Here is a 17,241-nt window from a genome sequence, read left to right as displayed (position 1 = left end):
TTTAACCAATTTTTTGATTTTTTTTTTAACATCCTTATCTATTACAAACTTTTTGCATCTCAAAAATTAGAAAAATAATTTTTAAAGCAGCTTCAAAACTGTATATTTAATACAATATGCATCCTATTATTACATTAAAAATTCAAAGTTAAATAAAATTTCACCACCTCAATATAGCCTCAATATTCAGCCGCCCCTGATTTTGGAGCCACCCAGAATGGCGCATCCTCCAAGGCTCAGCAATTACGGGCTCGGTGAAATCAGTCATCAAATAGCAGGAATTCCGAATTTATACCGAAACGAACTTGATTGAAGAGTTAAGCTGATACACGTGCTTAATGCATGAAATCCCAAATCCAAACCATTCATTATCAATTATCTAAAATTATCACAATAGTGGATAGTGCCGCTGAAAATATATGGAACAAATAAACTAACAGATTCTGGTCCAGAAAACACATCCCATGATCTTCTCAAAACTTTTGAAAACGAAAGATAATAGTGAAGGACACTGGTCTAAATGACATCAACCTAACTCAAAACTTGGGTCATCTTCCCAAGAATCTCCCAGCTTAACCTGTGATATTCTGAGACTTGTTAAGAATCACACCTTCATATTTGACCTGGAACCATTTCATGGCATCCTCTTTTGTGACCCTGTGCTGGATTCCAACACGAGATTTGCATCTGCGACGACGGCCAACACGGTAACCAGGGCGCTCCAGAACAACAAAGAAGTCCATACCGTAGATTCCAGTTGAAGGATCATACCTGAGACGATAATGACGATAATGAACAATTAAAAAAATGGAATTATATGCCTGCAATCCAAATCACAGTATCCTTATCGCACAATTGCAAGGACCTTCAGGTAAACAAATGTGCAGGTCGGCTAAACATGGATTCAACAATGGAACTGCAACAACCATAAATTGTATGTAGAACAGAATACACGATGAAAACAGTTTTAAAAAGTAACCGAGGATTTTATTAACCACAAAGGGTGTAAACTAAGTACACAAAGTATTCAAGAGAAACACCTACAGGATGTAACCTAACATCCCATACACTATACCAGTATAGAGTGGTTATTTAACCATCCCATCCCATTCCATACACAACTTGTGAGTCCCATCGCATCCTATCTGAAACAATACACATCCTGAAAGGGTCAAAGATGAAATTGTGATGCCATATCCAAGGAGAAAAATTTACCAGGCCATCTCGTATCTTTACCATGTCACCCTTTTCTATTTTACAACCCTCCACACCCCACAACACCTTACCCATCACAGACAGTAAAAGAATAGTGGGCGACGGAATCAAATTGGTCAATTTTATTGTGCAACAAACTCATGCTATTAGTATTGGATAACCCATACAGTAATTCAACCTCATGATAAACATGATCAAATATAGCTAGACACCAACTTTGGCAACATCAATTAAATTACAACAATGCTGGAGCACAATGATGCATCAAAAACACTGCAAGGAATTAGAAAATACAAGCTTGAGCTTCTGTATGGGCTTGTTTGGATACTTGGGACATGTTTGGAAAGTAAGATGAGATGAGAATTCTGTGAATAGTGAAATTGTTTGGATTAAGTTGTTTTATTTGGTTTTAGGAAGGGAGAGAGAAAAGGTTGAATAAAAACATTATAAAGTTAAAAATTTGTTTGATTTTAATTTTTTAATATTATTTTTGTTTTGAAATTTGAAAAGGTAGTATTATTTTGTGTGTTGTTTAGAAGTTTGAGAAAGTCGTAATGATTATGTAATGATTAGATGAAAAAGTTGAAGATTTAAAATTGGAAAATGTCTGTTTGAGAAGGAAATATCAGAAAATGACTGAATACTTGGTTACCAAAACTAGCCCTAAAAGGGTTCCTTATAGACTTCTCCAAGATCGCAGCCTCAAAAGGAAAAGAGCACGCACTATGTTGATAAATTTTTCTACATGGTTTTGTCAATCATGCACTGGTGTTGCACTTGTATATGTTCCCATGTACTTGGGCTATTCCAATTTCTCATCACAAAGTTCCTGTTTACTGATTAAAAAAAAAATTCTAGATAGTTTTATTTCTTTGATGGACAGGTGCTTTATTTCTTTTAGTTTTTGATAAAAAAATATAGTTATATATATATAGGTAGAGAGAGAGAGAGAGAGAGAGAGAGAGAGAGAGAGAGCTTGTGCTGTGCAACTGCAAATTCAAGTTTGGCAATTTCCAAATTACACAAATTTACCACAGGCTGATTCACCAACAAACAAATGAAAGCCCAAACCATTAAAGTAAGAGGCATACAACTCATGTTTCAGGACATGTAAACTTACTTGATTCCCAAGTCAATGTGCTCCTGAATACCAAAGCCAAAACACCCAGTATCACTGAAGTTTCTCCTCAGCAGCTCGTATTCCTTCACCTTCAAACCACTCTCCAAAAGCTGCATCGCCTTGTCACCCCTAACAGTGACATAACATGCAATCTTTTCATTACGTCTAATACCGAAGGACCGCACAGTGTACCTTGCTGTCAATTTGGGGCAGAGAATAAAAATAAACCTCAGTACAGAATTAATCAAAGATACCAAATACATAAGCACATGGAATGAGTCTAGTAAAGAAGAAAAAACATAAGCCATCACTTCATGAGCCTTCTTTCACTTGTAACATTTTTAAGGTTCGAAATTTCTCCTGTTTCAAAAGTGAGAAGTTCTTTATTGACAAGGAACTTCACCAAGGCATGAACCTTCGAACAGCTAAACTTTGTATGCCCAAAGCAAATATGTTCAAATTTAAACCAAAAAGACAGACACACACTAGTTGAATCAATATATAATATTTGAAATCTGGAATTGCGTTAGCTGCAAGAAAACAAGCCTAGAATGCACCGTGTTGTTGGATCATTTGTTCACGTACTTGATGTTGAAAATGTCAAACAGTAAATATTCTTTTCATACATTTTACGTCAGAGCCTTACCAAAATTGGGAAAATATCAAACAATAGCTATTGAGAGTGGAAAAAAAACTCAAAAATCAGAACTTTGTCATTTACTTTTCAGAGCTTCAAAAACCAGAAAACCAAATAAACTAGCCCAACGTTAGTCCCATTAGGCTCCATTTACCCAATCTGTAATTTAACTCTCTTGGATCCTAAACAAAAAGTAATAAAAGGGTGCAAACTTTTTTTCCCTTTTGCAGCCTTCTCTCAGCGGCTACACAAATCACAAACGCCATTGATTTCTAAGGAAACCATAAGAACAAGAATATTGAACTTTCCAAGTTCAAGAAGCCCAACACAAATAACGATACCCGAACATAAATTTTATCTAACTCGGAACAACTACGCCAGAGAACCTCACGCTACTCCTAAATAACCAAAGATCTAATATTTCCCATCAAACAAGCAACAATGAAAATCTCCAAAAAAAACCTTACCCTTGGAGAACACTGGATTTTGACCGCTGAGCTGCTCCAACACCTGCATATGAAACAAGCATGAGATCCTAGACAAAAACAGCGAATATATAAATTTTCGTTTGAGAAAAGGTGGGCATCAAGGGACTTTCATGGACCGCGGGTAAGGACAGAAATGAATGTATGCAGGGAAAACTGAATGAAAGAATACCTTCGCGGCCCTGGTGAGACGATCACCGCTCTCACCAACGGAGATGTTGAGGACGAGCTTCTGGACCTTGATTTCCCTCATGGGATTATTCAGTTTCCTCTCGGAAGCCTGCTTTTCGTTAACAAAAACACAAAAACAGAATTAGAAAAGATTCGAAATTGGCAGAGACATACAGTGGAAATGAGTGAGATAAGGCGAGAGGGAGACCATTAGAGTAGTTGGGGATAGAGAGAGTCTGCAGCAGCCGAACTTGAGAGAGAGGAAGGAAGCTTGATACGGATGGCTAGGGTTTTTGCCTGAGCGTTTTATATACAGATTTTATTGACGACAATGCCCTCCTTAGTACTGAAATTTCTTGTGTGAATATGTGCCTGTCGAAAAGTCGATTATAGTCTATAGATCAGGAATGGAGAATGAGAAGTGATGCCGTTATAATAAATTTTATAAAAATAAATTTATAAATTTATATTATATTTCAGATTTGTTTTATGATAAAAATAATTTTATAATTTAATATATTATAAAAAATTAACTTAATTTATAAATTAACTTTTATTATATTTATTTGTATTTAATGTATTTCTCATTAAAAAATAAGAGAAAATTTGAAAAAAAGAGAGAGCGTTCTGCACTTTGGACTGGGATGAGCTGGGCCGTGTCCGATTGAATTGGGCTACTTTTAATAGCAGATCCAAACATGAAATAGATATTTGTGTCATGTTAATTCAATGCAGAATTTACATAAGAAAAATGATATAGAATTGTAATCACAGCGGGGAAGGAAGAACTCACCGGCAACTTGAGGAAGGTTCGGTGGGGGCTTGCTCCTGGCTTGGAATATTCTCACGTAGGAGAAGCAGGTATACATACTGTTGGTTTAAAAGGTTTTGACGTGAAGTGGATTCATGTAGAATTTTAATTCTAGTGAACATTGATGATGAAGACATGCATGACTTGGAGTTCTTAGACAAATAGGGCCTTGGGTCTCGTAGATTTGGTCTATTTAATCTATAAAATATTAAATGGATTTAAATTTAATTATTGGGCTCAATAAATTTTCATAACCGACCATAATAATTTATGGACCCATAACCAATTCAAAATTATCTATTAAATCTCTATTGGGCTTCTAAAATGCCAACCCATTAATATCATCCACTAAATTTTGATGGGTCTTAAAAAAATAAAAATAAAAATAAAAAATTCTTTAGTCTACGAGCCTAATAAAAATTTCTTAATAAGCTCAATAAATTAATAACTCGTGAGTTTATTTATTAAACTTAATTTAGGCCCAATAAAACTACGTATTGACGTTAGAAATATTGGACTGAGTCGTTACAAGTTTGTAGATAAGTATGACAATGCAATGCACTTAGAGACAAGATTGAGAATAAGAGTACTGCTGATTTTAGTTCCTTTTGCCAAAATTCTGTGCATAACTTTTTATCGCATTAGGAGGCAATTTCAAGAAGCTTATACAAATAATAAATTTAAATAAGTTGTGGTTGATACAATCAAAGTTATGGATGGATTTTTCAAAAGTGCAAACTATGTTGTCCACTAAAATGATGAAGAGTGTGAAGCAAGTTGCACATATCAGCCATTTGATTTTAAAGGCATTATGTGTAAGCATGCCATATGCGTGTTGACATTCCATAATAAGGATGAGCTGCCTTTAAAACACATCCTTGATAGGTAGAGGAATGAATTAAAACGAGATTTCACGCTTGTTCAAAGTAGTCATAATGATTTTAGTTATAGTCAAATGCACACCGAATAAATAAATTGAACAAGACTTTTTACAAGATTTTTTCAATTGCAGAAAATAAGGATGAGGGTTGCATGAAATTAATGACTCAATTTGGTAATCTGAAACTGGAATGGGTTAAGGTGCTTCCAATGTGTGATAATCATTCTATCAAGTCATTAGGGGTGACAAGCCACCTAATTGTGGGTGTCTCCCTTGTTAGGTACAATCGTATTATCAACTTCTTAACGAGGATAACTCTTGCTATACTCCTACGGATCAAAATGTAGACGTTAATATCCGTACTTATATTAGATTAACACTTATGCTTCACTTTTAACTTTCCTCAAAATAGTACGATCAACAGTGTAACAATATAATGCAATTTTGGAGTTGTTGGCCCATTCTTGAGCCATATTTTGTAAAAAGCAATTATTTTGGAGTAAACTATTTGAAAGAAGCTGTTATTTTGCTAGTGGGGAAGTCCATTTTGTATGATACAAGGTATATTAAAATTTATTGATATAATTGATGTAACAACCCACTTAAAGACAACTTAGGATTCAACAATAGTAACATGTGACCTTAGTCAAGTGGAAGTTATGATCATTAAGGGAAGATAACTTTTGGATCTTGACTTGGTAAAATAACTTCCACCATTTGTTTAGTTAGTATTTTTTTTAGAATTCTAGAGTCGTGTAGATTTTTGAAATAGGTGCCAAGAGGCCAATAGTAAGATTCCAAGTGACATGAAAGAAAATTGCTACCTTAATGGGCTTGGAATTTGGTCCATGGCAAGACAAGGGAATTAACTAGATTTGAATAAGGCATAATGGTTGGTTATAATAAAGGTCTGAGCTTAATAGATAGAGGGCCAAAGATAGGCTCAAGACTATAGGTCAACAATTTAGTAAGTTTCAAGACTAAGGCCAACTTAGTGAGTTACTGAGGCTCAAGGAAAGGCTCAATAAGATCTGAACATGAGGCCCAAGGAAAGGCTCATTTCAAGGCCCACGTAAAGCTTTAAATCCTTAGAAATAGGTGTCCCAATAAGATTTTAACACTTGGAGACAAAGTTTAGGATTCTCATTTTCTTTTTGCAAATAGGGCAAACCATCATTAAGCCATTGGTTTTGTCTTTCTTGAAACCCTCTCACACACCCTAGGGCTTGTTTTCCAACCATGGTCTATAACGACTCAATAGAAGACTCAAACCACATAACCTATACTCCAAAAAGACTAGTTAATGATACAATTAGAGTTTCGTTAGAACATTATAAAAAGTAAGAACTTTTCATTCCTAAACAATGTAGGATTTCATATATCACCTACCCTTATCCTTATCGTATGGGGTAGATTGAATTCTCAACATCCCCGGCTAGTTCGTTGTAAGTGGCACATCTTAAGTCTCATATTTCTAATTGAGATAGACTATGATATCACTTGTAATGCCTCAATAGGAAGTCCAAATCACATAGTTTATACTCCTAAATGACTAGTAAATTGTACAATTAGAACCCCATTGAAATATTATAAAGAGCAAGAAGAACTTCTCCTTCTCAAACAATAAATGATCTCATACACCACCTACATTATCCTTATCATATGGGGTATCACATGGTCAGATCTCTAACTTGAGTTTATGTTTATATTTCCAAAACCCCTCATCATTGCCATGAATAGTAACTCGAACATCATGACTTGCCAAGTTTTCTTCTAGATCTCTTCTTCATGATTTTTTTTTTTATTTGTAATTTTTATCTTTTCCACTTGTTTTGTACCAATCTTCAACTCGAGAATAGTAAATCAAATCCAGCCCGTGTCCTTTGAAGAAAAGGTAAGTCAATGTCATTGAAGCTCAGCAATTGATGCACCAAGTGCAACCGATGCACCCCTAGAATAATTCATTGAATCCTTATCATGTCACCTAAGCCTGGAAAACCCAAACCTAATGTGAAGCCAATAACAACTCCCATAATCACTCCAAGTAGGAAATTATTTCACCTAGGAGGTGAAGCATGCTAACTGAAACCTCCAATGGTTTCAGAATATTTTCTCACCAAATTCAGCCCTTTTCACATGCTCTTAACATCATCTCTAGCTCTAAAACATATTATAAAATCACTCTCATGAAATCTTAAGATTCTTCCCAAACAATAATCAAAACCAATGGACACTTTGGTGGTAAACCATGTGCTTATTTTGGCTAAACCTATGCCCATTCAATCCTCTCTTCATTTTCTGCCCAAACTAAACCAAATGATAACCATTCATACCTCAATAAACACCTGGAAAAGTTACTCAAATATTGATCAAAGCAGACCACAAAGATGGGACAATGGATGATCAAAACTGGACAACATTGGGAAGCCAAGAATCGCTAGCCATGCACTTAGTTTCTCTTGAAGAATTATGCGATTCTTGGTCAAACTCCTGAAATCATATAGCTTCATCACCAATGGCCCCCATCTAGTCATTGTCCATGGGATAATCAAGTGATTTGTTCAACTACTCCAAGCTGAAAGCTCAAGCATGCTCTCCACTGAAAGCTTCACCAATCACACTCACCTCACTTAAGCAAAATTGTGTAGCCTTCCATCCATTTGCATCTCCACCTCCTTCAATTGAACCCTATAAATACCATTCTTTATCCATCACTTACTTACACACATTCCTCAAGTTTTTTCCTAGTTTTCTTGGGAGCAAAACACCCTTAGTGTGAGAGAGGAGTGAAACCGTGAAGTTTGAGTGAGTATCTTGGAGGGAATTGATTCTTGAGAGACTCAAAGGCCTAAGGTTTGGTGAGTAACTCTATCTTATATTTTTGTTGGGTGATATATTAACATGTTAGGTTTTAATTTATTGCTTGAGAATGAATATTTGATTGAGTTACATAAGGTTGAACATGAGAATGTACATATCGGTTCAAATTTGGAGTCTTGCTTATACAACTTGTTTTGGTGTAAAATACTAGCCATGACATGTTGTGATATGATATTATAAGTTTAGATTATGTCTTGTTTGATTGATTAAAGATTCATATTTGAAGAAAACAACATGTCAAGATAGGTTTATAAATCAATATCTTGGGTTGATCATCTAGCATACTTCAGACTCCACTTGTTTGAAGTTCTTGTGATTTCTTAATTAAGTTTTCCAAAACATGAGTGATAAACATTTGGAAGCATGTTTTCATCAAGATAATAGTTAGATTGCATGATTTATTTAGGCCTTTTATTTTAAGTTATAAATGTTCATATGTCAAAAGAAGTTAGATAATCATGCATATACTCAGTTGGGAGAGTTTGTGATGTTTTGATGTTGATCAATGCATAAATGCTGATAGGATCTCATGTGACCTTAATCTAAGTTGCTAGCATGTCCTTAGGATCAAATTCTTTATTTGTTACATGATAAATTTCATCACACATACATTCATGGAGATTTTAGGCTTGAAATCACATATGGTGTAAATCAAGCCATGATGTATACCATAGGTTGGATGAAATTAGCATAGTAGATGTTTGATTCCTATGATTATATGACCATATATGGATTTAGGACATGGAAAACATGAGGTTTGTGCAATTTGGTGAAATTTAGGGTCAATTTGTAAATAGTTAAAGTTTTGGGCCAACATATTTGCCAATACTACTTTTTGATACTAGAATTATAACTCTAGTACGTATTTTATGTTAGCAAGCAATGATCCATAGAACTCAAAAAGTGTGTAAGTTAATTTCTAACTTACTCTTAGATAATTTATTTATAATTCTTGTATAAACACCGCATTTATGCTATAAATGTCATTTTGATCATGAATTTTCATGTGATATATCCTTGAGTATTGGTTACTTGCATACATGACATATGTTATGTTACTCTTGCACAAACATGAAAGAATATTGATTTTTTAGCATGTTGAATAAAAATTTTATTTTTGCGTAAAGTTTGCTACATATTACAAAATGAACACATATCATGAAATATTTTGTCATAAAGTATAGCATGAAAATGTTTTACCACGACTCAATACTACAATGGGGGAATATCTTAGTGGAACTCATATGTCCACTTTGGAGTGAATAAAAATGGAATTGTAACCCCTAAGTTGACAACGAGCCGTCAATGAGTTTCAAATGGATTCTTTTTAAAGAATATTAGAGAAAGTCATATATGGCATCTAACACTAGTGGGTGCATATGTTATGATGATGATATGATATGTTATAATGATAATAAGATGTTATGATGATGAAATGTTTAATGTCAATGCATTGAGAACTGAGTCTGCGGACAATGTAGTTTCAACATGAGTTGTATTACGATCACCGGCAAGTACTCACAGTGTAAATGTGGAACTATAATGATACCATATGTGATGTTATAATGGCTCTCATAGCAAGAAGTATGTTTTTAAGAAAAATGTTCTCAGTAAGAAAATGTGCATCAAAACTCTTTTTAGAAAAGTTGTGGAGGAATTTGGATGATTAGCAAAGACAATCTTTTTGCATATCATGCATACATCTCATATTTATCATTAATCATGTATATATTATCTTTATGCAAGTTGGTTCTTTGACTTATTGAAATTGTAAGAAATCTCACTCTAGTAGTCCCACTATCATTTGCTGAAATGATAGAAATTGTATAAGGACCAACTTTTGACTAACAGGATGGTGATGGACTCCACCCCTTGGCTCTAGATGATTAAGAATAAGTCCTCTCTTGACCAAAAGTTGAAGTTAATAGTAATATTCCTGGAGATGGTCTCGTTCACCATGGGTGTATTAGAGAAATATTTTGAAACACCTTTTTATGAGCATTATCTGTAATGAGGAGATTTCATTTCCTAGATTTTTGTTTGACTTATACATTACTATCTGGATCTCTTTAAAATAAGACTTTATTTATGGTTAAATTACATGTTGGGATATTTTAGTCTATTCTGGCACAAAATTTTTAGTAGTCACTTGCATAATAAGATACATTACATATTATTTGTCATGAATAGGGATATGCAAGAATTTATTGCCTATCCCTATACTTCAAGTGTCTATTCCATCCCAAACGGAGGTTGGGGGCATCACCAAAATTAAGTTGAGACATTCTTGAACTTTATTGTATTACTGAGTTGGGTGATATTTACTGAAGACTTGTGTTATAAACTGTGCGGTCATTGTTGTGACGCTCCCAAATTCCACTTGAGATTTGACGGACTTTGAAGCATCGAATATGCAATATAAGGTTATCTACTCTCATTCATGACAAATAATGATAGACCCTAAGGTGGACCAGGCCTTAGAGATTCTTTGCAAATTTCAGATGGGACAATCACAAATCGAGGGCTAAAAAGAGTAAATAAGCAATGCAAATATTAGTTCAATCTACTTGGGACGGGTCTAGCAATAACCTAACATTCAAGATGGGTTTAAAGAATGAAAATCCAGTTTTGATTCATTTAATATAAGCTATCGAAGAGGGCAACAATATGACTTAAAAGCTTTCAACTTGTTTAATTCATTTAAATGACTTATTTTTTTAGTTTAGAATAATTGGGTTTATTATGAAAATGACTTAAGGGCATATTGAGAAAGTTATTCTTTTGTTGAACTAGGGTTTTAAGGAGCAATTGTAGCACGGCACTATTCATAGTATTGTACCTTGGCATTATTTACCAAGGGTAATTTTGAGAAAGAGGGACTTAATTTTCAGCTAGGGTTTTGTCAGGGTGTAGTTTAAATATTTCTTGTAGTCTCATTTTAAGAATTCTATGAAAGTTTATGAAATTTGATAAATTTTTTTCATTATGAGTTAAGTTTATCTCCTCTTATTCTTCTTGAACTTTTAAACTTATCAAAAGTAAATCACAACCTTTGTGGCGTTCCTCCTTTGTAATCTGGGTTCTTGAGACAGGCTCTTCAATAGGTCTAAATTTTAATATAATCTAGTTTCTTGAAACGAGTTCCTTAAAGGGTTTATATTCTTCCATCCGTTGACTTGCTTTTGACTTTCTTGGGTGAGTTTTCAAATTGATTGTGGGTTCAAAAAATTCCAATTCTGCTGGTTCATATCATTTGATATTCAGAACAAGGTTTCTAATAAGGTTTGATTCTATCTTTTAATTCTTGTATCTTTAATTTTAGGGCTTCATTGTTCTAGGGTTGCAAAAAGAAAGGAAAAAAGAAAAGAAAAAGAAAACAATAGGCTGCCGAAATTCTTAGGGTTTCCTTGGGCTGCTGAATTGATTTGTCTTAGGGTTTTTAATGTTGGCCGAAATTCCTTATTCTTACACTGCCGAAATTTACTTCATTAGGATTTCTAAATTCTAGGGCTTCTTGTATCTTTGAATTGTCAATTGTTTGGAGTTTCGTTTCATTGTTTCCTTCTACTTTTGTCAAGTCTCGTATGTTTGAATTCAATTATTTGATTTACACAATTGAATATTGTCATTTGTGATTGAATTGGTGAGAAAATAAAATAAAAACAAAAGGAAACAAAAGAAAATTTGATTTTTTTTTTTTTACTTGAGCCTTATCATCAAAAGGGCTGAATACATTACTATAGTTAGTATCTACTTTTTCTCTCATAATTTTCCTGATTAAAATGTCATTTTTTTCCTCCCATGTTTCTCTTGTTCTTATTTCTTGGACGTAATTACTAGTTGGAATAAAACAATATTGTATTGTCTTGATTGAATTCAATTAGTTCTTAAAGAACTTTTGTAAGAAAAATTTTGAGGTAAAATGTAAGAGAGTGTTAGATCATTATAAGAAAAAAAGTTAATTAAGAGTAAAACACGAGTGGAGTACTATTATTCGATTGTAAACACGTAAGAGAACATGTGAGGTCTTTTTTCACTAACATTTTTTTTGTGCAGCGCATATGATGTCTCATAAAAATGATTCATCACCAAAAGAGATGGCAAATAACTCCTTTATGTTACAGGCCATGCAACAACAGTTTGAGTGGTTGAACATGATGTTAAGGAAAGTGAGGGATAATATGGATCAACAAGATGAAGTAATTAAAAATTTGCATGAAGGGAGAGATAAGAGGAGGCGTGTGCCTCGAAGAGAACATGAGTATGAAGATGAAGGAGATGGTGAGGATGAGGAAGACCTAACTTCTAAAGTTGGGACGGGTAGGCATGGAAGAGTTAGGAGTAAAAGAGGACTTAGGGGAAACCCAAGGGGTCAGGATGTAGTAGATAGGAACCTTGAGAGCATCAAAATGAAAATACCATCTTTCTAAGGTAGAACTGTAATACCTATCCTTGTGGTGGATCCTTTTGAAAATGATTTTAAGAAAAGAGACCGGAATTACCGTTTGTTTTGAAATTTATTTTCCTTCTATGCCAGGATATAAAATACTCCATGTTTATAAATAAAACATGATTCTTAATTAAAAATGTTACAGCAGAAAACATTAAATTTTATAAATAAAATCTCTCGTACAAAATGTTGTGCCTAGGCTTTCGTACTCCCCTTAAGCCGTGTCCATCTTGACGCGTCATGCTCATCTTATCCTTAGGAGGGCACACATAAAAACTAAAATGAGTCGATGACTTGTAAGTATTACTTCATATAGTTAAAATATGATAACATATATTTTGAATCATGCATTCATCATTTCGTACATATCATCCATAGACATTCATTTCATTTTAAAACTTTGCGAGGTGAGGTTTTTCTTTAAAAATGATTTTATTCTCATAAACAGTTTCTCACACCTTGCTGCCATCATTTCTTAAAGAGTCTTAGTGTGCGTACATTCTTTCTTATCACTTTCATTGGTCGTTGAACACTGTTACGCCCCGTATGTGAGGGTTAGCGGTCTTTTGGACCTTGATTCCGCCCATGGCCATGGGTTAGAAATCCATTTCGTTAGGGTGCAACACTGGGTGTACTACCAGTACTACTTATCCGGCATTGCAATCTATCCAGTCCAATCCTTCGGTACCCATTCATACATTCAGTCATGGCCATTATGTATTTCCATACATTAAACATTCACTACTTTCAATTTTTTTTAGTTCTTCAGTCCGTTCATTCTTAAAAGTCATTTAAAAAACATGAGTTTAAACATCATCTTTCGTGGCATCCTTTAAAATATCAGTTCATGCATCTTTTAAAACTCTTTCTTCGTGTCATTTAAAGCATAAGGCCTAAGCCTAGCATTTCATTTCGTGAAAATGCATCTAATACTTACTGCATATAACATCTATTCACATGCATACACTTACATACTTGGGATGAGTAAAAAGGGGCTGCCAAGGAGGGTCGTTACATACTTATACTTGAAAACTCATACTTAGCATCCTTTTGTAAAGCATGTTTCGTGTCGTTTCATAAAGCATCGTACAAGAAAAGTATTTCATTTTCATTTTTATTTATTTAGAAAACTTTAGAAGAATATGAATATAATACTTACCTAGACTCCATTCCGGACTCATTTATGTGCATGTCAAATGGCAACCTACATGCATACACATAACCTCAACTTCATTCTCTATCTAGTACATAAGCAGCTATACTAGAAATAGAGCTACACTTCACTTAGAACACTCTCCATCCATCCCTGTGTTCTTACATACCATTTACTATGCTAAAACCTTCAGGGCCCATTTACCATCACTACCTCCATCTTTTATGTCTTCCTCATCACGTTTCCACTTTCTGGGACCCACTTGGGTCACATTTTCCAATTTGACATTCTACTTCAAGGTCTTATCTTTTAAAGTGAACCTCCATGATTCACCTTAGGGTTAAGACACTAAGACATTCATATTACTCTCCTATTAACCCCATTCCGATGCATGACTCAAACCAACTAAGTCATGCATCCCAATCTTAGACAGCATACCCATTATTACCTTCATGCATCCTAACCCATATTAAATCCTCATTCTTATCCATACATGTCACATGACTTTAAACCAACATCGTGTAACCATGCTTAGAACATATTGCCCATTATATATGGTAAATTCTTCTGGTACACATGTCTCACTAGATGCACATGTACCTTACCCTTTATCACCCAAGATCAACTTATAGTCCATTGAATGCTCGCTTATATAAACAAGTTTCATACTCTGATACCAACTTCTACTCAAACTCGGTCAGTAGGACCTTCTTACTTCCCAACCCTTTACAAGTTCATCCCAACACTTGACACGACAAGGCTCCATTCACAACATCTCTGTCATGTCACGTAGCTCGAGACTATTCCCAAGCTACATTGTAACACCCATCACTATGACAGGGTCACATCACAATTACTTTGGGACACCATTCTATAGTTCCCGACACTACATCATACGCTCTTAAACTACGCCATCCAAACCTTCGTGACGCGCCTTCCGGTGTATCACAACACTACACAGAGTACACTTTACGTGAACTCTTCTCCATCCACACTACGCCATACGTCACTATGACGCATGCCACATGGTGCATCGCTGCACTACATGGAGTACACTTCAGGTGTACTTCCTTCAGACACTATGCCGCATTACAACTATGGCACACACCTCACACCCATACTTCAAAGCACAATACTACGTAGCACACTACCAATTGTGCCCAACACTTCACTACACAACCACACTTCACTTCACAACTACATAGCAAACTTCACAATACTAATAGCACAGTCTACAACCTATAAACTAACATTTATCCTAAATAATGAGGGATAGAGGGTTATACCAACAATAAGCTTAATTTTGAAAATGTACATACAGTGTTAGAAATACACGTAACATATAGATCATTCATCAGTACATAAACGGAATCAAACATAATCATGACAATATATGTAACATGGATGCATGAATGAATAACTTCATGCATTTTCTATCATTCGTACATAACTTATTCATCTTGCCTTTCACTTATTTAGTGGCAATCATAACATATGTGTATCGGTCTAATTGTTGATGATCGCATAAATCATGCGGTGAACCATGCTTGGGCTCATGACATCGTATAACATATCATAACATGTAGTAAAAAAAGCTTGGGTTCGTGTTATCACATAACATATGGTGAACCATGCTTGGGTCCGTAGTACCGCATAACGTATCATAACTTGTGATGTGTGATAACCCGATATGGTGAAGCTTGAGCCATGGTTTATTTTTAGAAGCGTTAGTAATTGTGGACCCTAGTAATTTAAGGGAAGAAGAGGCCTTAGAAGATTAATTGTGAATTTGAGCCAAAAAGAGAAATTTAGCCCTAAAAACCGTTAGTGTAATTCGACCCATAAGGAAAACCCAAGCCCATTTGAATTTTATCTCAAGATTCAAATCCTAACTATATCTAGTTTTGATAATGGGTTAAGGGGAAGAGAAGAGTGTTGGGAAGCCCAAGGGAAGGCTTGCATGCCTAACCCTAGTAGTGTTGCCATTTGTTACTCGTGTAAGGATGTTTCTAGAAGAGTTAAATGATGAGATGCATAGGGGAAAACCAAAAGGCACTTGGCCAAGCCCTCCCAATGGGCCTAGCACCTTTAGATTGACACCCTTTCAATTTTCAAGAGAGATATGCATAGGAAAATGGCACCTTGGGAAGACCAAAGAGATTTTCAAGAAGGATTTGTAGGGAAAGCTAAGGGATAAAGAATGGTTGGGTTTTCCATCCCACACGTCCATCCTAGGGTTTTCTTAAGAATGTGACACTTATCAACCATGCTAGTAACTTCTAGAAGATTTGAGAGGAGACGACCACGTTAAAGGACAAACCTACCCTCACTTTTTTTGTCACCACTCCCATTTACTTGCCACACGTCGTATTAGGATTCTGAGGAAATATAGGGAAGTGGGAGAGTTACCTAGGGAATGTGCATGGAAGTGGAAAGATCTTCATGAGGAGAATAGAGAGTGAGAGGGGCAGCATCTAGAAGACACCACACGCCTAAGCCATGTGGCATCCATGCAACACTTCATTTTGAAAGAGGATGAGACTAGTGGATGGTTTTACCTAGTTGTCCTAAGGTTCATTACACATAGATGCATACGAGAGGGACATTTGAGGCATTCAGCCAAGAGGGAACGAACCCCACACGCCACCTACAAGCCTTAGTCATTCCCAAGGCAATCTCCTAATGGGAACTCAAGAGGCATAGATGGCCAAAGTGGAAGGAAGAAGGGCAACCCACTTGTCCTTCATGCAATAAGTTTCAAGTAACCAATAGGGTTTTGTGGGAGAGTTATATATAAAGGGAGAAGAACCACATGTCCAAGGGTTTTTCTTTTGCCATTTTTAGCCTCTCATGTTCTCACCCTCTCCATATTATCTCACACAACTACTCAAAAGATTTTTTACTTTCTCACACTTTCCTTCCAACCAAATAAATGAAACTACTTTCAAGAGGAGTTTTCGGCTTTAGCAAAGAGGAGGCACGGTGAGACTTTACTTTCTTGATTCACACACACCCACATGTGGCATACTTTCTACTCATGAAGAGATGAGAATCTCTAATGGGTTCAACAATGGCCAAACACTCACGATTTCACACTTGTTCTTGAGGGACCAACTAGGGTTTTCTAGTGTTTGGTCTAAGCCGAATGATGAGGAGTCCAAATCCTTCATGTATTCGACCAACTACTTGTCTTTTCATCCTACTTTGAGTTATCGAGAAGAACACAAGAAAAATGAAAATATTTCTTGACTCAAAAACCCTAAAAGCCAAATGGCCTACATGTGTTTAAACTCTAGTGGTAGCCTTAGCAATCACACACACACACTTTAGCCTCAAAGATTAGGGTTTTTGAAATCTCCATTCTAACTAGTTACACTTCAATTTACAGTTTGCTATTTGTTACTCGACGTGGATTTTTGTAACTATGCTCTCAACTTAC

The 17,241-nt window shown here is 35.3% G+C and overlaps 1 protein-coding gene across 1 annotated transcript; it reads right to left on the bottom strand.

The window, feature by feature from the left end:
* Positions 1–339: 339 nt before the first annotated feature.
* LOC122304154 (60S ribosomal protein L11) lies at positions 340–3,998 on the bottom strand. The gene is made up of 5 exons (XM_043116242.1): positions 3,837–3,998; positions 3,630–3,737; positions 3,440–3,482; positions 2,336–2,531; positions 340–771 (listed from the first exon to the last, which is right to left on the bottom strand). The coding sequence occupies exons 1-5, from the start codon at positions 3,837–3,839 to the stop codon at positions 573–575; spliced, it is 549 nt and encodes a 182-aa protein (XP_042972176.1). The 5' UTR covers positions 3,840–3,998; the 3' UTR covers positions 340–572.
* Positions 3,999–17,241: the final 13,243 nt, after the last annotated feature.

This window comes from Carya illinoinensis, chromosome 3 (assembly GCF_018687715.1).
Source record: "Carya illinoinensis cultivar Pawnee chromosome 3, C.illinoinensisPawnee_v1, whole genome shotgun sequence".
Lineage (NCBI taxonomy): Eukaryota > Viridiplantae > Streptophyta > Magnoliopsida > Fagales > Juglandaceae > Carya > Carya illinoinensis.
This window is presented reverse-complemented; position numbering and strand designations above follow the sequence as displayed.